Below are 20566 nucleotides of genomic sequence, written 5' to 3' on the forward strand. Positions count from 1 at the left end.
GTTTTAGCTTTTCTATTTTTCATTTATCTGGAATTCTGCAGTGCTTTAGTGTACTCCACACACAGTGTCAGCTGCTGCTGACAGTTCCTCTCTAGGCCTGCAAATCAAGCTCACCTCACTGCCTCAGGCCCCAGAAGATGGAAAAAAAGTGAGCTGGGGGGAGCAAACCTGGGGCAAATTACTTCATTACCTGGAGCAGAAATTGGAGGATTAACCCCCAATATGCAAATGGATCAAACTTATCAAAAGTGTAAAAAACCATGACCCATGGCCCATCTTTGGGTGTAGCCCCTGGGGAGCTTTGTCTGCCCTTTATGTACCTGAAGGCCCTTCCTTCAATAAATAGATTTAATTTTCTCTGGCCACTGTTTTTAGGTATTTCCAAAAGACACTAGGACAAACCACAGTCCCAAAGCTCAGCGTGTGATCAGCCTGTTGTGTCCTCCCAGTGCCCACAAACATTTGAGTGTGTAACAGAGCAGTGCAGCCTGAGCAGAGAGCATTTCTGAGTGTGTAACAGAGCACAGGCATGGGGATCTGTGTGGGGAAGCTTCACCAGAACAGCCAGAGCCAGGCTGAAACAGCACCGAGCTGGGAAGGGGAGCCAGGGGTTCATCACTGACAGGGTTGGGGCACTGCTCCAAGGAAATAAGAATGAGACCCTGTGAAAAGGTGCCTAAAACACAGGAGTGGGAAATAAATTTCTCAACTGGCAAAGCTGCTCAGTTCTGTAAGGCAGCAAAGTATGTTTTAAGCCATAAGCAACTACATATGGATTCCCAAAACACTGGCAGCCACTGAGGCAGGAAATGGGTAGGGAGATTTTGGGGCTCCCAAGCCCCATTTGCTGAGGAGCTGGGGATGTGCCATTCCCAGAGCCCTGTGGCCTGGCAAGCTCAGTATCCTGCTGCCCTTCAACACTCTCTGAGGAACTGCAACCTGAATATTAAACAGGGAGCCCCAAATCCACTGTAAAAGTGGAGCACTGAGCAGCCTGGCTGCTCCTGCTCTGATACAAACAGCACAGAAGATCTTACTTTAAAACTTAATTATAAACAGAGCCATTTCAGAGCTGCAAGGAGAGCTGCAGGCTCTGATCTCTGCTGCTCCTGCAGCAGCTAGAGGGCAAACAGGGGATCAAGGGCTTGTGAGAACAAAGGACAAACAGACACAACTCTGCGTGGGGAAGGTCTATGATACCCAGGTGCCAAAGCAGCTTCTCAGAGCTCTGAGCACCCACACCCACCCACAAACTAAGCACCATGTAACAGCAGAGGCACTGGGCTGGCTCTGGTGCTGCCCCAAGGCCATACTCACATGTCAGATACCTTCCTGTAGTTGGAAGGGCACTCGAAGGACAGGCAGCGGAAGCTGCCCTGGATGTTGTAGCAAGTCTCTGCAGCTGAACAGTTGTGGGTTCCTATTGCACACTCATCAATATCTAAGAAAAAACACAAGAAAAACATGTTCTAAGTTCAAAAGTAAAAATTAATTCCTAGTATTTTTCAGGAATAAACAAACCCACACTAAAAACCAGCAGGACCTTCTCACTGACTTTTTGAGACTGGAGAAAGCTGGGCTGTGCCAAAAGAATGCATCTGTGCATTAAAGTAACTCTGGATTAAAACAGAGCAACTAAAATAAATCTGGAGTTAAAGCAAGCAAGTGCAAAGTGGTTGCTGCTATCCTACAGGATCCAGGAGATCTGAGACATGGGAACTTGGAACAACACTTCAGAATATGGCATACAGTTTCGAAAACCTGAATACAAATATCTCCCCACAATAATGAGATGCAATTACAGAAGACATAATGAAGAGCACTTAAAGCTCAAAGACACTTTATGGCCCAGAGCATAAACATGGTTACCTAAATAACATATCCATAAGCCCAAGCCATGGGCCTGACAATGCTGAAAACCAGATGCAGGGACAAGGATCCAGCCTGAGCAGAAAGCATTGGCAGGGCCCTCACAGTCACACTGTGTGCTCCCAAATGTCTAGACAATACATGGAGGCTTTAAAATGAAATGAGTTCTAACAGATGAGGCATGTGGACTGTGTAGGGCCCTGCAGCTCTACCAATTGTCACAGAGCAGAGCCTCTTTGAGGGAAACCATAGCCTTCCACTCCCTTCATTCCCCTGGGATGAGAACTGATCTCACACACCGAACCGGCTGGTTTAAAAGTCTTGCAAAGAAAAGTATACAATAGGAAATAGGAGAGAATCAAAGTCAAGTAAATCCCTTGCTGATTCTCAGCAGTGCCCGTAGGTGAAAAGAAAATTTCTTCCATATTGCAATCATTGTCATGAAAGCACTCCCTGCACCACTTTGGCTGAGCTGCAAAATACCACAGGCAGTTTCTGCAAAAAAGATCCATATGTTGAGACATTACTCCATGAGATACAACTCATCTTTTGAAAAAAGGGTACAAGGAACATTCCACCAGTAACTCTTCAGAACTGGTCAGAGGATGAGTAACTGGAGCCAGATCTTTAGCTGGGGGAAAGCAAGATCATTTCCCTGCACACAACAGAGCCCACACCAACTCAGCCTTCCTCCGACCACGTTTTCAGACACACCTCAGTATCTGCCCAGACTTGTAAGTACAGACCTGCAGAGCTCCAAACAAGGGGATGTATCCAGGGGAGTTACAGTTGCAGTTTTCTAAAGGTGAATTTTACCTAAGAATTTAAGTGCATGTGGATGTTACTGCAATCATACTTAAAAACACATTTTAAAATATTTTAAAATGTTTTAAAAGGATTTTAGTTGTCATTTAATCTGCTTCACTGCTCCACAATCAAGATTAAGTATGCTCACACTGCTTGTGATTTACACAGAGCAAATTCACTGCCATTAGCATTCAGAATTCAAGCACAGGAGATATATAACCAAAGTCCCATGAAGGGTTCCTGAAAGAGCAAGGGCAGGAAATGCCTGGCAGTTGGTGTAAGGATTGCAGGAATGTGCAGAGTACTAAAGGTAATCAGATCCTCCATCAGGTTACACAGGCAGTGCATCCTTTGAAAAGGGGGGTTCAGCTCAGAACCACACAGCTGCACACCAGATGAAAACCACCAGACTCCCAGAAGACATCTCCACGATTCTGAAGAAAAGGGGTGTGTGAGGGGAGGGTACTTGTCATTTCACTAACATTTATTAATGCCAGCAGGATGAGGCTTAGGTGACACTGCTGGATGGCCAAATTCCAATTACGGCTCCAACATTTAATCTCCCAGTTTTCTGGAGGAGAAAACTGTAACTCATGAAAGAAGCCACAGATTTCTACATCTGGCACTTCCAAAACTGCTGACACCGAGTGCTGCACCAAGGTGCACACACACCTCACATGAGCAATTAAGTGCCTCAGTTAGAAGGATGAAGTGGGTGCCTTGGGAATTCATTTAAGCAATTAGCTCACGCTGACAGCTGAGTTGCCACAGCACTTTCTTCTAACACAGAAAACTGACTTTGCAGATACCAATATCTGGCAAGTTTGTCAAAGACTGCCTTTTGAACAGTGGCTGACACAAAACACTGAGACTTGACCGAGCAACTGCAATGGCTGGCTCGTTCCAAGGTACTGATGGCCCGTTCCCCAGATGCTGTCACCTCTGCAGGTCCTGCCGTTGGCTGCCATGGTGTAGCCCTGCTCAGGACAGGCACACTGGTAGCTGCCGGGGACGTTGAGGCAGCGGAAGGTGCAGAGGATGCCGGCGCTCTGCGTGCACTCATCAATATCTGTGGGAAGAACAGAGTCAAACAAAGCAAAACAAAGCAAAGCAAAACAAACACAGATCTGCAAAGGGAGGCTGCGGGACACCAGGAAATTCTCACCTGACACATTTGTAATACATTGCTAAATGTGAGGGCAAGCACAGAGGTCTGGCACCGCTCTGGTGCTTTCTGAAATGCTGAACACAAGCCTGCTCCCAGAAATACTGGCTGCAAGTAATACATATTCATGGCAAGCAATAAGCAGGGTGGGGCACACTGAGGGTTTTTTTGTTGTTTTTTTTTCCTCTGTAATTGAGAGAATCATAGAATCACTGACTGGTTTAGGCTGGAAGAGAGCTTAAAGCTCCTTCCAGCCCCTGCCACAGGGAGGAACACCTTCCACAAGACCAGGCTGAACCTGGCTTTGAACACTCCAGGGACATGGAATCTCTCTGGGCAAACTGTGCCACGTCCTCACTACCCTTTCACTAATGAATTTTTCTAGAATTTCCTGCCAGGCTTCCCTGAGCTAGGAAGGGTATTGCCTTCTTCACCATTCCTTAGACAGAGACTCTCCAGTGTGTCAGTGATGGTAACTTTAGCTAAAAAGGTGAAACCCTTCCTTTCTCCACTATGATCCCTGTGCTCCTCATTCACCATGAGCAGCAGGAAGAGCAAACCTTCACTCAGCAATGCAGGTGCTCACAGGAATATCTTCCCACCCAATTTCTTCAGTCATAAGCTCTGTCCCCACGAAACCATTACAGAACAATCTCCCCAGCTGTGCAGTCCCGTGGGTGTGCTCCACCCACTGAACTGCACTGTCCAGTAGCTGGAGGGACCCTTTGCAGCCTCTGTGGCAGCTGTAACTCACAACCATCCTCAGGCATCACCTGCAGCATCAGGGGCTGCTGAGGGTCAGAGAGCTCTTCTGCAGAGGATAAACACACACCCTGACCTGGTGAGGCAGCATCTTACCTTTACAGGAGTGCCCATCTTCTGCCAGCTGGAAGCCTTGCCTGCAGTAGCACTGGTAGGAACCATAAACATTGGCACACTCCTGGCTGCAGGGACTGTTATCACATTCATTCACATCTGCATCCAAAAAACAAATGCACAGAGATGGCCACAGTGCTTCAGAACAGTTTCTTCCACCTTTCCTGCCCCTGAAAAACCTTTACCTCCCACTCAGAGCGAGGAAGGACTAATTTTTCCCTATTTTTTCTTCTCCCTAGGCAGAATGCCAAGAAGCCCGAGCACGTCTATTGCACCTGAATTTCATTTCTCCATATGCCAATGGAAACACACATGCAGACATTTCTTTCAGATTTTATAGGTTTCAGTTCACTAAAATATGTATTTGTTGCCCTAAAAATATCCTGGTGATCTCAAAAATTTTTGTAAGTTTGGTCACGACCAAGTTTCACCTCTATCAACATTTGAATGGTTTCCTGATTTAACTTTGGTCTCTTCTCCTTTTCTGTCACCTGTAAGGAAGGCAGAAAGTACATGGGGAAGGAAGAAAGAGGAGAAACTTGCTGATGCTCATCTAACAATTCCAGTGTCTGCAAATTTGAGCAGACAAATTCTGTCTTTACACTTCCCCTGCACAGCCCCTTCTCTGCAGTGCCCAGTGGTGATGGCAGTCCCTCCCCAGGGAAGGGGCTGGTACCTTCGCAGTGCTTGCCGTCGTAGGAGAGGCGGAAGCCGGAGGAGCAGGTGCAGTGGTAGGAGCCGGGGCTGTTCTCACAGCTGTGCTGGCACAGGCGTCCGGGGTAGTTCCAGCACTCGTTAATGTCTGCAGCACAACAACAAACACACCATCACCCGGGGACACCAGCTAACCACCTGCACAGGCTGTTTCTGAAAGTGTCAGCGACTGATCTGCAGGGTGTGAAGTGCTGCAGCCTGGGCTGTGAGACTGTCTGGCTCCCAACTCTAATTGGTGCATGGGAGGGATGAAAGACAAAGTGCTGTGCCATGGCTCTTGGGAGGAGAGCAGTGGAACCTTCAGACAGACTGCCCACAGCAGCAGAAGCAAAACCCACAGGGGTTTCCATCTCTGCAGATGGCTTCAGGTGACAACCTGCACTTGAACCAAGCCAAGGCCACCTGATCTGGAAGCCCAGCTGGGAGTGCCAGAGCCCTGGATGTGGTGCCAGCCCAGCCCTTGAGGTGATGCCTGGTCTGACAGCCCAGCTGGGAGTGCCAGAGCCCTGGATGTGGTGCCCAGCCAGCTCTGGAGGTGATGCCTGGTCTGACAGCCCAGCTGAGGGTGCCAGAGCCCTGGATGTGCTGCCAGCCCAGCTCTGGAGGTGATGCCACCCTCTCCCGAGGCCGTGCACTGCAGAACTCAGGCTGCAAAGTGCTGAGCACTGCCTCAGGGCACAGGGCTCAGGGCTCAGGCAGGAGCTCCCGCCCCCTCCCGTGCCCCACCCACCGATGCAGCTGCGGCTGAAGGAGTCGTACTGATAGCCCATCTTGCAGTCACAGCGATAGGCCCCGGGCAGGTTGTGGCACAGCTGCCCCTCTCCACACCGGTGCACCCCGGTCTGGCACTCGTCCACATCTGCAGAGCCACACAGGGAAAGATGCTTCAGTACAGTTTGCTTAAAACTAGTGTTTATAAAGAGACACAAAAAGGTCCATTGAATAGCAGGATTAGAAACTGGACAGGAGAAATATCACCAGTTTCTCCCTCCGTGCTCTTCTCAGAGGCAGTTGAGTCAAACCTGGGAAAAGCAGAGCATAACCTCCAAAGTGAATATGGTAAGTGGACTTGCAGTGGGGCTCTGCCAGTATATTCTGCATCTCAGTGTAAATACACTGATTCTGATCAGACCATGACATTTAAACCCCCCACTCTGATGTTCTGCCATTCCATGAGTCACACCAAGCCATTTAAAGCAAAACAAGAACCAGCCAGAAATTCTGCACATCCCTTAAATTAAAGCAACTGCTATTTTCATCTCCACTTGCCCTCTCAGTCTGCTCCTGCTGTCTACCTTTTGCTCTTTCCTAATGTTGATCTTTTTTTTTCCTCTCAATCAGCTCCCATTTTGATATTCCCCATGGCCTCTCATCCAAAATCCAATACCAACAAATTAGTTGCTTCTCACTCACACACATCATTTCCAATCTCATTTAAACATACTCAGAGGAAGATGAGAGTTTTCAATACAGGCTGATTTACAAGACTTGCAACATGACTAAATAGCTCATCAACATCTAACAAATCCCTCTTACCATCTGTGACAAGAAGCATCAAAAAGTCTGATTAACGCTCACAATTGTGTATTTCTTCAAGTACTCCAAACTCTGCCACTTCCTAAGCCAACAGACTCTCCTTTTTTCCTATTGTTCACATCTTCAACTACTTTTACAACCCAAATCCCTGTTCATGTAATAATCATTAGGATGGATTTCTAAGGCTGGAAATTCTCCATACTGCCCTATTTGAAGACATAAATTTGAGCACTAAATAATTTCAGAGGGTTCCTGGGCAGTTCTCCACCAAAAAACAGCCTTGGAGAAGCTGCACTCACAGAGTCCCTGCTGGCACCAGGGTCAGGGATGGCAGGGAATGCCCCTCACCATGCAGGAATTACTGACAGGAACTGAGATTTCTGCTGGGACACTGAGTCCTTGTTTTCTTTTAATCTGCAGCAGCACCGAAAGCAAGGAAGTCTCTAATGCAGGTAACAATTCGTAAAGTAGCAGCTTTATTTGTAACGAATTCACATGTGCAACCATTTTGTTAGTTTGTCCCAAGTTCTGTATTCCATTGCATTCAGACTTTAATTAGTTCTAGGGCATTACAGCGTCAGAACTGTGCCATATTTCACACTTACAGCAGTTCTCAGCTAAATCTAAGAGGCAGTTTTTAATAACTCATTTGCTAAATCAGAAAATCTGTGCATTTTAAAGACTGATGAATTCGCTAAACAGAGGAGATGACCCTACAAGTGTCATTCTGCTGAAGAAACGTGCAGATGATGCTTTTACTACTGTGAATAAATCTGATTCAGGAATCTAATTAGCTATTGTAATGCCTCAAAGACACTAGTCTTTATCACAGAGAGAAAAAAATAAGACCATATGCTTTTCTTCTTTCTTCTCTGTGCTCTCTGCCTACTTAAAAAAGCCATTAAAAACAAACAAACAAACAAACAAAATAACACAGAACAGCATCAGGGACAGAGTGCACACAGCAAAGGCAGAGAAATCACTGATTAATATCAATTATGTTTTCCCAAAATCAAGCTAGAGAAGCCTCCTTATGCCTGCTCCTGAGCAGCCTTGTTAGTGGTGTAGAGCAGAGACAGAGGGCCAGCAGGAATGACAGTGCATTGTGTTACCTCACTATGCTCTAGAGCAGAGATGCTGGAGGATTAATGGCAATGTCCTCTTCTCACATGGATTTACACACAGTCATTTTTTTAGGAACAACTGTGGAGAAAAGCTGTGCCATCAATTTGAAATTGAGGAAGATAACTTGCCCCAGCCATTACAGAATCACAGAATCATTAAGGCTGGAAAAGGCCTCCAAGATCACCAAGAAGGTTCAGCACCACCACATTCAACACTAAGCCATGTCCCCAGCTGCCACACACACGTTTTCTGACCATGTCCAGGGCTGAGGACTGCACCCCTGCCCTCACTTACACGGCATGCAGAGCAAAGCTGCTGCCACTGCAGCCAGGACAGCTGTGCTGCTCAGGGCCAACTGCTGCCCTGTGGGGAAAATATCATTCAGGGAGACTCTGGCATGGTGGTCACCCTAAAAACAACCTCAGGGTCACCACACTCCACCTGGTGTAACCACAGTCAGCCCAGGTGACCTGACTGAGAAAGGACTGATCAAAAGCAGCTGCAGAACTGTGTCTGCACAGAACTGAGAGAGACAAGACTTCTGGAGCTTCTTTTTGTAAGAACTGAAATATCCCAGGCTGTAACAGGACAGCAAAGAACATAGCACTTCTTTGCCCTGAGCTTACAAAACAAAGTATTTGGAAGCTTTCTCAATTTCCTCAGTTGCACACATGAACTGTTCCTTCCAAATCTGCTACTACCAAATCTTCTCCACCTTTCCACTGGCCACACATAGTCTGGACAGTCCTGGGGGTAAAACCATGAAGGGAGGTAGAGGATAATGAAGAGCAAGAAGGTGAAAGCAGAAATACCAGTGGCAATGGGGTCTAGCTGTACCACTGTGTCACTACAAGTTGCTAACCACGACCAATATAATGGCCCTCAACACAGTTCCCACCCCCCTGCAGCACTACAAAGCACATTCTGTTAATCTGTCATCCTTCCTTTATTCCAGAGGAAAGCAGGTAAAAACCACTGGGGTATCACCACTATGCAAACTGCTGCTTTGTCATTTCTTGTTTTGTTTCCCTGCTGTCATTTCAGGATTTCCTGTCTCGTGTAACTCGGAACAGTTACAGAACCCCCAGCCAGCCTTGCCTTGGGCACCAGGGACTGAGCCTCCAGGCCTTGGTGCCTCATGTGCTCACTACAAACAAAAGCTAACAAGTGCTGAAATCTGCCATTCTGAGTCAGTGACACCCTCAACACTCCAAAACAAATACAAACCAGGATCAAGCTGCATGCCAACCTAGATGAATATTTCATATACTCATTTTCCTCAGAATTCTTTTGACACAGCGAGAACTTATCCTAAACACTCTCACAAGTGGGTGCCAAAACCAGTTGCTGAGCACACCAAGAGAAACTCCATGAAGCAGTAACACACATCAAGATCCTGCAGCACAAACAAATCTCAGAGCTGCAGGGACAGAAAATTCCCATTCCTCAAACACATTTAGGAATCTGGAGGTAACCCCAAACATCTGTCTGGAAGTGAAACAGATCTCTGTCCTCACCCACACAGCGCGTGCCGTCCTCGTTGGAGTGGTAGCCTCTGCTGCAGCTCAGCATGTTCCTCTGGCATGTGTAGGACCCCACTGTGTTGATGCAGTTGAATCCTGGCTTACAGGGCTCAGGCAGGGACGTGCATTCATTGATATCTGGTGGAGAAATGAATACATCAGTCAGAGTGCTATTAACCCTTCTGTCTGCTTTCTTCTGATTATCACTTCTTTTTCTTCAGTTTCTTGCGCTACCCAGGTAAGGCTGATGAAGCTCTGCTGTGGGATGGCTCCAAATTCAACATGCAAGTATTCACATCTTTAAATGGCCAGCACTGTTGACATTAAGTTCGCAGCAGAGTTTGAGGAGAACTCCACATCCACGGGGTCAATGCCCAGCTCCTGAGAGCTGCAGCACAGGCTGTGCTGCTCACACTTACCCACACAGTTGCCCTCAGGGTCTTGCAGGAACCCATCCATGCAGCGCTGCTTGGACTCGCAGTAGAAGGAGCCCTCTGTGTTCTGACAAACAAAGTTCACCTTGCAGCTGTGAGTTCCTCGCTCGCACTCGTCAATATCTGTTATCACACCAAAACACCACACTGGGGTCAGTTCAGCTCTACCCCTCAGCAGCCTCCATGGCCAGCTCGTCTCCAGAAGGGAAATTGTGAGGCATATTTCAACAGTAATGGGTGCTACCAGTGGGAAATCTGAGGGTTATGTGCGCGTGCCCTTGGACATCACTTCAGGATTTGTCAGGTCCTCCAGCAAATTTTATTCAGGGCCCTATTCCCTCATTTACAGCATCTGTTGCAACCCACAAATACCAAAATATCTGGAGTTTTTTACAGGCTACTGTAAAACAATTTTTAAGTATTATAACCCTCTATATAATCTAATTTCGAGACTCAAAAGTAAATTAGATCAGCAATAAATGTTAGAAATGCTCTAGAATCAGACAACAGAACAAGACATTGACAAAACAGCCTCTTCAAGTAAACCAAACTTTATTTATGACAGCTGTTTATAAAGGGAGATTTCCGAAAATTTCTATTTCATAACTTTATGTTCTATGTCAAAAGCCAAGCTCTTTCCTTAGGTATCTCTTACTCCAGCTCTCAGGAAACCATAAAACTTGTAGGTGTAAGTTACAGTGAGTTTTGTTCTGAAGGCAGGGTCCGTGTGTCCCTTGCAATCTCCTGTGCTGCTGTGTGTGCACTGATGTTCCCCTCTTTGTTAGACACCTCCAGAGACCAGGACAGGGGGGATGAAGAATAACTTCTTAACCCCATTACCATTCCAAATGGTTAAATGTAAATGTAAAATGTAAATAAATGCTGACAGAGTTTCTAGCACAGGAAGCACAGGGCTGTCAGCCCCATGATCTACTCAGGCTGGGAATTTCTGCTGGAATCACCAGCAAACAGCATCAGCTGGGCCAGGCAGAGGAGCTAAGAGGGATTCTTCCACCAGGAAGGCAGCAAATCCTAATTCAGAAGGTTTAACCTATGTTCTAAGTAATTTCCAGTTATCCCCAGAAACCATTTCAAATGAGCAAATGTGCAGGAGGAGCCTCCCAACGCTTCGTGGTGAGCAGCCTTTTCTAGCTGCAGAGCTGGTCTCACAGGGCAGCAGTACCAAAATGCTTTGCCAGCCCTCCCTTCCCTCCCTGTGCAGGAGCTGAGGAGCCCTGTCCTTACCCACACACTCGCCGTCCTTCAGCTCGTGGCCGGGCTGGCAGCTCAGCTCCTGCAGGCAGCGGAAGGAGCCCATGGTGTTGACACAGTGCTCTCTCCTCTGGCAGGTGTGTCTCTCTGTCACACACTCGTTGATGTCTGTGAGAAAGAGAGAACACATCAGTGCCACAGGCTGCCAAGGCATTTCCCTCCTCCTGCTCTTCTGGAAGGAAGAGAAAGCTCAGATGAAATACTTTCACATGAAAGACAGTCAATACAGGCTTTGTTACAGGGCTCTGATGGAAGATGTGTGTAGCCCGGGGTCTTTAGTTAGCACAGAGTGACTGAAGAGACACAAATCACAGGGGATTTCCTCCCAAACACCATGGGGATGGTGCAGGCACTGGGATGGACAGAACAGAGGAAAGGCAGGCTGGGCACAGGACTGAAAGCCAGCCAGTGGTGAAGGGATGGAACTCCTGGACAAGGGAATGAAAATGGGATTAATGCTCATTGCTCCTCCCCAGACCCTCACAGCCCAGGCCAGTGGCCAGCCCTGCTGCCTCAGGCTCCAGGGATGGCAGCTGAGGCTGCCCTGCTGAGCTGATCCTGCTGCCACCTATTCCCTAAGGAATGCATCATTGGGACTGGATATGCAGCAACTCATGGACAGGTACCCTGATGGCTCAATCAAGTTTGGAAATTCGCATTTAGAGATTTGATTTCAGCAGGTGGAGTAGTGGAAAAGTTCTTTTTAAAAAATCACTTGAACACAAGATTGCAGAGCGTGGGACAATTAGGGAAGGAATATGAAACACCTTTAAAATGACATGTTTTGATAAGCTTGGATGAAATCATCTCAAATTCAGGTTTTGCTTATGTTAATAATGAAAACTAGACAGCATGATGAGCAAATACTTAGAAGCAACAAAAAGGGGCAGAGACTGGGAAGAGAAATTTTCTTGCCAACCTCCACAAAACCTCTCATGTTCCCAGTTCCATATAAAGCTAAGAATTGCTAGAGCTAACAAAAGCCAAATGTGACCAGAACCATTACCAGTCCTCTGGCTGCTCTGTGCATGAGGCTATTTTCATACTACACAATAAAGCAAGTATTGTTTAAATCAGATTTTCATTTTGGCTGTGGAACCTCATTCTCAGATAAGTACATCAGATATATGACTTCCCCTATGGAGCATTGAAAAGTTTTTTGTCTTTAAAAATGTGTCAGCTGTTTTTTTAGCAAAGAAATGAGGAGCACCAAAAATCTTGAGTTCCTGGTACACTCCAATAACTGGTGCTGTGCACTGAGTTTTGCAAGACCTGCATTTAGCTTGGTTACATCATTTCACTTATTACTTATTCCTATTTATTTTATTTTATTTTTTCCTCTCTCTCTGTGTTTGCCATTGGTACTCTCCACATGCTGTGGACTTGCTTTGCAAAGCAGTTGGTTAATCCACAGCAAGGTCCTGGCTATCCTCTGGATCTCTTTCTACCTGACCCACACAAAGTTTCAGCTCCTCCACGAAGGGGCACGTCCTTGCCTGCCCCAAAGTTCCTACAGATTATGACTCCCTAATGCCTGTGCACATTCCCAGTTTCTATTCATTCTGCTTATATTTCCCAGTTTCAATCTGTATTTCCCAGTTTCTATTCACTCTATTCATTAGAGTAAGGAGTATTTTCACAAGTGACCCTCTGGGGTTAGCAAAACCCCCTCACATGCTGGGAGATGAATACAAGGTGCTGTAGTAGATCCCTCTCACCCATTTTAGACTTAGCTCTTAAAATATTTTATTTTAAAAATATATATATTTTAGAGAAAACCAGCAATGGATGGCCCCTTAACAGCACCCAAAGAACTGCAGGACTTTCTGCTGGCTGTACCACAGATCTGAGATTATCTGTTCTTGCAAACCACAAAAAGGCCATTCCTATAAACAAACTGACAGCAGCACACTGCAGATCATGAGCTTGAGTCAGTCCAGCACCATGTCAAAAGAGAAAATATGTTTGTCTGAAATATGAACCAGAGGGTAGGAGGCATTCCACATGATCAGCAGGTGGAATATTAAGTAACAGGCATAAACAACGTTATTTGTGATTTCACAGAGGCAAAAAGAAATCTAATATGATTTCATGTTTTGTCTATATTTTTGATTAAATTTTCAAAACTCTGAGTACTGGAAAAAATATGCAGACCTGGCTGGAACACAATCGAGGAAATTCAACTGATGAAAACTGGCAGATTACAATGCAGAAGTCTTGCTTTCAATGGAAGTTTTGTGCATGTGAGACACTGACAAGCTCTAAAGCTTGACTGTGAACTGGGCTGAGCTGCAAAGCTTAAACCCTGAGTCATGGCCCTGCAAAGCTCTGCTCTGCCTGCCCAGAGTCAGTCAGAACCTCTGGCAGTGCCATCAGCCAGCTGCCAGCCCACCACAGTCCCCTGGCCATTTATCATGCAAACACACCTGGTTTCATTTGTTTTTCTAAAAAAACCCTTAAATTTGCCATAGAATCCAGAGTGCCCAGGACCTGCCTCCCTCCTGTCCTGGAAGCCAACTCCACAAGTCAGTAAGATGCCTGACAGAGCACTGGGAATAACAGGAGTTATGTTTTCAGTCTCAAGCACAGTGAATTCCAACACTGGACCAGTTGTGGTATTCATCCAACCCAATTAAGGCTGTGAGGGAGGGTAAGATGATATTTACTTTCAAAAACAGGAAAAAGATAAAAAATAATTAAGTGCTATGCTGCAAACAAGTCACACAGTCAATTTTTGAGGAATCTACTCAATCTGTGTGTATGGCAGCAACATTCCTCACTTTATGTCAGCAAAACCCAGAATGAACTGCAATCATGCAATAACTTTTTTTTCCCCAGATTTGTTGCTGCAAACACCATCCCTGAGCACATCTGTTGCATCCAAGAGCTATCACTTTTGCAGAGGAGTATCAATATTTACCTAGTGCTATTTATTTCAATATGTACTTTAACATAAAAAACTCCTTTTGTTGCACCTTCTATTGTCTTGTGCTTCATCTGGAGTTTCTCTTTTATTTTTCTCCCCTAAAATCACCTCAGCTCTGCTTGTTTTATGGGACACATCTGTGCAATGCAGGCACTTTGTTATTTTGCAACCACCCACCCTGTGGTCCAGGAATAAAGAGAACATGTCCTGCTCCCTGTCAGGAGGGAAACTGAGGTGGGAGCAGCAAAGACACGAGCAGAGCAGTCAGTGAGCAGTGGGTGGTGGGAATGACTTTGCCTGAAAGTCACAGCAAAAGCAGCACCCAGCCTGGCTCTCATCTCTGGAGAACATGGAGTTTCCTGCCCAAAGACATTTCAGCCTCTGCTCCCAAAGATACACAGAGGTGCTGTGTGAGAGCTGTTTAAACAGCTGGTGACTCCTCTCTGTGCATGGCTGGCTTTTGGGAACCCTGGGTGTCTGCTCCTGAATGCACTCCTGCCTCTGACTAAAGGAAATTCCACAGATCAAAGATTATCAGCTGCTTTGTGGCTGTGCAAAGATTGCTCCTCCCATACCTAAAATATGCAAAGAGTAACATCGTTAAACCAAAGAGAATTTGCAAACTAATTACCAAAGGTTTTCTCCTGGTGCTTGGGACAGCTGAAGGTGGAGAACAAAAGCTGTTAGGCTGGAAAGGGATGGCCCAGGAGAACGAGGCAGTGAGCAAAACACAAACCACAGTATGCCTGTGGCTTTCCCCTTGGACTACAAAAGTAGGAAAAAATGTTAAACATGGCAAATGTTCTGCTGGCACCATACACAGAGCAGAGCTGGATGGGAGTGGGGAGCACACCAAAAAAAAACGAAGAGAATTTCCAAAGTTTTATAGGTTATTTAAAAGAATACCTGTAAAAACTGCAGTGCCTTAGAGGAACACAGAGGTTTGGTGTTTAATGAGGGAGAAGGGCTTCACAAATGAGAGCTGTCCTTGCTTTCATGAGTAGTGCCTGAGGTTTATCTGGTATCAGTCATAATAAAACTGTTCTAATGCCCTGGGGCAGGGGGAGAATGTGAACCAAAGAAAGCACCTGGCACAGCAGCTCCTGCCAAAGCTGCAGACACACAGGCACTGGTTCAGTGTCAGAACACTCCTGGGAGAGGTGAGAAAGGACAGATCCATCCTCCCTGCAGGACAAACACTGGGGGGTTCAGTGGCAAGAGGCAGGAGCAGAGCTCGAGGAGGGGCCGTGCCTGGAGCTGCCAGGCTCCCATGCAGGAGGCTCTGGGCACACCCTGGGCACCTCCAGCACCAGCCTCAGCTCAGGCTGAGCTGTCTCATAAATGCCTCCTTCCTTCCAGTGCTATTCTCCCAGCCATTTCATTGAAACCAAATAATTTCATTAGTTTTCCATTCTTATCAGTACCTCTGATTTCAAAATAAATAATAACAACTAAGAAATAAAAAGCTAACATCAAGAATTTAAGGAACACCCAAAAGGTGATAAATCAGAGTTCTCTGGATTCTGACACTGCAGAAGTTTTCCTGCTCATGCCCAAATGCCACATGGTTCTTTTTAATCAGATGGGATCATAGAGCTTTAAAGACAGGAACAAAACCAAAGCTGTGGTGGTCAGAAAAACAGTGTTATAAATGTAGGGAGGAGGACAGGGGTGGAAGAGGGTACTGCATTCACACAGGACACTAGAGTCATGGGGACTGATGCTTTCATGGATGACTGGAGGTCTACAGGTGCTCAATTTATCCAGGCAAGGCTGCTGCTGCCTCTAACCCAGCCTCTAGAAAAGTACACAAAAAAGAAACTATTTCACATAAGCTGAGACTTTGGATGCTGGAAGCAAGTTAAATCCTTATAAATACACTTTGTAAGAATGGATCTGTTTCTTACATGAAATCAAACAGCAGGGATGATCCAGCAGAATTATGATGCAGCCTTGACTTTTCCACAAAGAAATTCATGCCAGAATTAACAAAGGACTGGTGAATTTTAAAATGCCCTCCCTTTGGAATGGGTCTTTTCCAGTGTCCTCACTGATGTGGATTCTCGAGCTGTATTTCTGCAGTGCTGTTTGGTGGTGTCTGGCAGAACTGAACTGTGCAGAGGATCAGCTGCTCTGAGCCCTCAGCTCAGTTTGCAGCCACCAGAGCTGCTCTGGTCACCACACCCTCATCTGCACCCCGAGGAGGTGTGGCTGGGGAAAAGCCAAAGAGCACGCAACTCATGAGGTGAAGGGCAGAGCAATGGTGCACGTGTGTCTGTGCTGCCTGGCTCTGAGATGTCGATGCAGGGATGGCCAGAGCCTGGAGCAGGGATGGTGTGGAGGTGGTGCAGAGCATGGAGAGCTGTGATGCTGAGGTGAGCGGCGTGCGCCTCTCGTCTTACCAACACATCTCCTATGCCTGTTGAGAATAAAGCCCTCTGCACACATCCCACTGGGGCTGACACAGGAGAATGATCCCAGTGTGTTCTCACACAACTGTCCGCTGGAACAAGCCTGAGCACCTGTGAGGCACTCATCCAAATCTACAGCAGCACGGGGCAGCCAGGAGGGAAAAACAGAACTCCATTAGAACAGCTCCTGAAATCAAACAACATTTCTTTCACGCCAGGGATGCTGAGATGAAGTGAGCTGGAGCTCCCACATCAGCACTAGACTGTAATACATGCAGTGTTACACTGAAAATAGGGGGGAATAAACCCTCAGAGGTCATTCAGTCCTTGCTCACACTCCTGTACTTTTGCCATGCCAGAAAGAAGTATCCTTAAAAACAGGGAGGCATTCACACACAGTGCATGTTCCTTGAAAGAAACCTGCTCCAGTGCACCACCACCCTCACCATCAGATCCTCACTTCAACAGAGATTATAAATGTCCCTTGCCAACATTTAAACTCACTGCTTCCACTGACAAATACAAATTTTTTCATTTCCTGTAGGAAAACGATTGCCTTGAAATGCCCCTTTGGATTCTGACATTAATTAATCAAATTAGCTTCCACCACACTTGAGTAAGCAGAGCACTGTGAATATTTCATCTGGCGATATTAAAATCCCATTTTCTTCACAGACTGTCTGGAATTTCATGAAAAGGATTTGTTATTCAATAAGGGCTAAGATTAAGAGTGATGTGGATTATTTGTGAGCAATTCTGAGCATAGGGAGCTCCTGCTTGCATTTCACTGTTATTGCTCCCTTACTTAGAGATTTATAATTAAGGTATGTCACAGGGATTGCTCCCTTACTTAGAGATTTATAATTAAGGTATGTCACAGGGCATTGCTTCTGACCCCCACACTCTCCCTGGGCAAACAGATCCCTTGTCACTACTCAAAAATGTCCATTTAAAATTTCTGTAATGTGCATGCTTTGGAATTCACTGCTCATCACTGGGTAGGCCAGAGCTCCAGCAGCAAGGGCACACCTGGAGCTAGCCCAGCTTCCATGGCACATTCTGCCTCAGCTGTGAAGCCTCCCTGAGTTCAGGTTTCCAAGGCAGGAAGAGCTTTGCAAACAGAGTTGATGGCAGGGCAGAGTTGTGCTCTGAGGGTGCCCCAGGACAGAAAAGGTGCCCATGTTCTCTGGGCTGCTCCTGCTCCCAGCAGAGATGCTGCCTGTCCACAGCTGTGCACACAGAGCCTGCAGAGGAACCTCAGGGGAAGAGAAACCAGAAGGGCTGAAAAAAAGCTTACAACATCAGAGGAAAAAAGCACCAGCCCAGGCTTGCCTCCACCTCGCCAGGTAACAGCTGCACTGCGCTTCAGGAGGTACCTGTGAGAGAAAAATGGGGCTCCTTCTGCCAAATGGTCTCTGATGGCACTGCAATTGCCAGTTCTGAAAAGGAGCAACACCCAGGGGAGTGAGCAACACTAACCATGGCTCTGTGGGGAGCCCAAAGCACTCACCTTCACAGGAAACCCCATCAGCCATGAGTGTATACCCAGCCATGCAGGAGCACACAGCATCTCCTTCCACAATGTTGCACAGGTGCTTGCAGGGGCCATTATCTGCAAAAAACAGAATTGCAAAATACATCAGGACGCCCAGCACAGATAGCTGCACTGCTCACACCACCCTGCACTGCTCACACCACCCTGCACAGCTGCACTGCCCACACCACCCTGCACTGCTCACACCACCCTGCACAGCTGCACTGCCCACACCACCCTGCACAGCTGCACTGCTCACACCACCCTGCACAGCTCACACCACCCTGTACAGCTGCACTGCCCAGCCCAGCCTGAGGAGCAGTTGGGGAATAACCCTGAGAGCAGAGAGCAGCCTCAGGTTCCCTCCTCAGGTTTCCCCTGACAATTCCTCAGCCTGTTCTAGCAGTAACACATTAAAGCTGTGCACTGAAGTCAGACTGGAGAAGGGATGAGAGGAGTTTTTTTCCTGTCCCTAAACATTCCTCTGCAGCTGACATCTCCAACGTACCTTTGCACTTGTCCTGCTCCTCCTGCAAGGACACCACAAGGATGGGCTGGGAGGGAGAAGCTATAGGAGGGATGGTGGCTTCAGCTTCCCTGGTCACCTGTCCTCTGTCAGGGTCTGCAAGGCAAGAGAAGATCAGGGACAGCACCATCCCAACCAGACACCCCACAGCAAGGGGTGATCCCATCCATCCCACTCCATTGTGGTTTGGAGGAGGAAACTAACATCATGGACACAGACCAGAGAGCCTGGCTGACAATCACTTCTGTAAAATGCTGCAATATCTGAATAAACTAGAAAGTGCTAATTTCACTTTTGAAACATCTGCTGTATTTTAAATACAGTGGCTGTGTTTCATTTGGTATTTGATGGAAAAAACCCCCCAAACTATAAGTAAGCCTTTGACCTTATCCTGTCCCTCCTATTTCAACACAGACAAACAACAAACACCTTTACAAGCACAGGGTACTTTGGAATGACTTTTGTACAGCCAAGTGGAAAACGTGACAGCTGCTGTCTGCCACTAATATTTTCAACAGTTAGTAATGTTAAAGGTATCAGGAAAAAAAGAGCTCTGTTACATCAGTAAGAGTAACCCAGTTTATCAGTATCATCAAAGCAGAAGCCTAAGTCCATAGGGCTAAATTCTCCTTTAAGAGGGACGTGTTCTGACCCCAGTGAGTTCAAGTGTCACCTGGAGCAAAGTGTGAGCCCCAAAACAGTGACAATATTAAATGACTAATGGTGACTGCAGTGTAGGTTTGGCGTATGGGAAGAGTGATTTTCTGAAACAAATGAAGGCAGCACAGGCACACAACAGGCTGTGAACAGAGACAAATCAAAGCCACCTGCATGGGGCAAAGCCTGAATGATTTCCCCAGGAATGCCTGGGATGTGCACAGCCACAGGGGAACAAGGAGAGCTGAAAGGCCACTGTGCCATGGTTCAGCCAAGCAAAGGCACTGAGGTTCCCAACCACCTCCCTGCCCCTCCCTCAGCCTGGAACAGCAATGGTAGCACCAGCCCCCCCTGCCCTGCACCTCTGAGGCCCCACAGGTGGCCCCTGCCCTATCACAATTCCCCAGCTGAGCTCTGCAAACCCCTCTGCACCCCTGGGCACAGCCCTGAGCACCAGTCCTGCACATCTGCAGGAACATGACTTTCCACATCACACCCAGAGCTTCAGCCAAGGCAGTGCTGAGAGAAGAACAGCAAAGCAAAACCACAAATATGCCACAGGTGAGCAACCAGGCCAAATACTGCAGTGCTAAAATAGGAACTTTCTTTGCCTCTTTTGGATTAGGTTCCTTTCCAAGAATTTTAATATAAGCAGAGCAGACAGCTGCCACAGGAACAGTCAAATGCAGTCTTGAGGTAAAGGCTGTAACACCACATTGAGAAGGATGACATAGATAATGCTCATTGCTTAGCTTGGACAGAGCATTAGAAGCCTAAGGAATTCTGTCATTGGATGGAAACACTGCCTTTGCTTGCTAAATAACACAAAGCACTTGCAACTAATATGAGCTTTCAACTTTCTGGGTTATCTGACTTGAAATCATGCCATTGGAGAACTCCACACATCAAAACAATTATAACACAACAGACTTTCTTTTCCAGACTTCCACCACACTAGATAAATTTAGAGTTTGTTATCAATAAAGGATTTTAATGATTTTAGATAAAAATCGAAATCAGGAAGCAATGCTGTCTTTCTGAACTAAGTTTAGCTAAACCTTTCTGATGAAAATGTAACTGCGAAATATAAAATTATTCTGAGAAGAACAGGTTATTTCTTTAAAAAATCATTACAAATCCTCTTCTGGAAAATGTAAACACTCTTGATTAGAAACAGCACTCTTATCCCAT

General features: G+C 46.5%; 2 protein-coding genes across 6 annotated transcripts in view; both read right to left on the bottom strand.

Annotated features, from left to right (window-relative positions):
- Positions 1-20566, bottom strand: part of LOC306807311 (uncharacterized protein) — a 1031843-nt gene that overhangs the window by 234149 nt on the left and 777128 nt on the right. The window lies entirely within an intron of this gene.
- FBLN2 (fibulin 2) overlaps positions 1-20566 on the bottom strand; it is a 91151-nt gene that overhangs the window by 1246 nt on the left and 69339 nt on the right. For all 5 annotated transcript variants that reach the window (XM_079316758.1, XM_079316757.1, XM_079316760.1 and 2 more), the window contains exons 7-16: positions 18701-18814; positions 18169-18270; positions 11295-11429; positions 10035-10172; positions 9610-9753; positions 6162-6290; positions 5394-5519; positions 4700-4816; positions 3617-3745; positions 1318-1441 (exon numbers count right to left, since the gene is read on the bottom strand). In XM_079316758.1, the coding sequence (XP_079172884.1) occupies positions 1318-1441; positions 3617-3745; positions 4700-4816; positions 5394-5519; positions 6162-6290; positions 9610-9753; positions 10035-10172; positions 11295-11429; positions 18169-18270; positions 18701-18814 (1258 nt within the window). The remainder of the gene's footprint in view (positions 1-1317; positions 1442-3616; positions 3746-4699; positions 4817-5393; positions 5520-6161; positions 6291-9609; positions 9754-10034; positions 10173-11294; positions 11430-18168; positions 18271-18700; positions 18815-20566) is intronic.

Source organism: Erithacus rubecula (genome assembly GCF_903797595.1).
Source record: "Erithacus rubecula genome assembly, chromosome: 13".
Lineage (NCBI taxonomy): Eukaryota > Metazoa > Chordata > Aves > Passeriformes > Muscicapidae > Erithacus > Erithacus rubecula.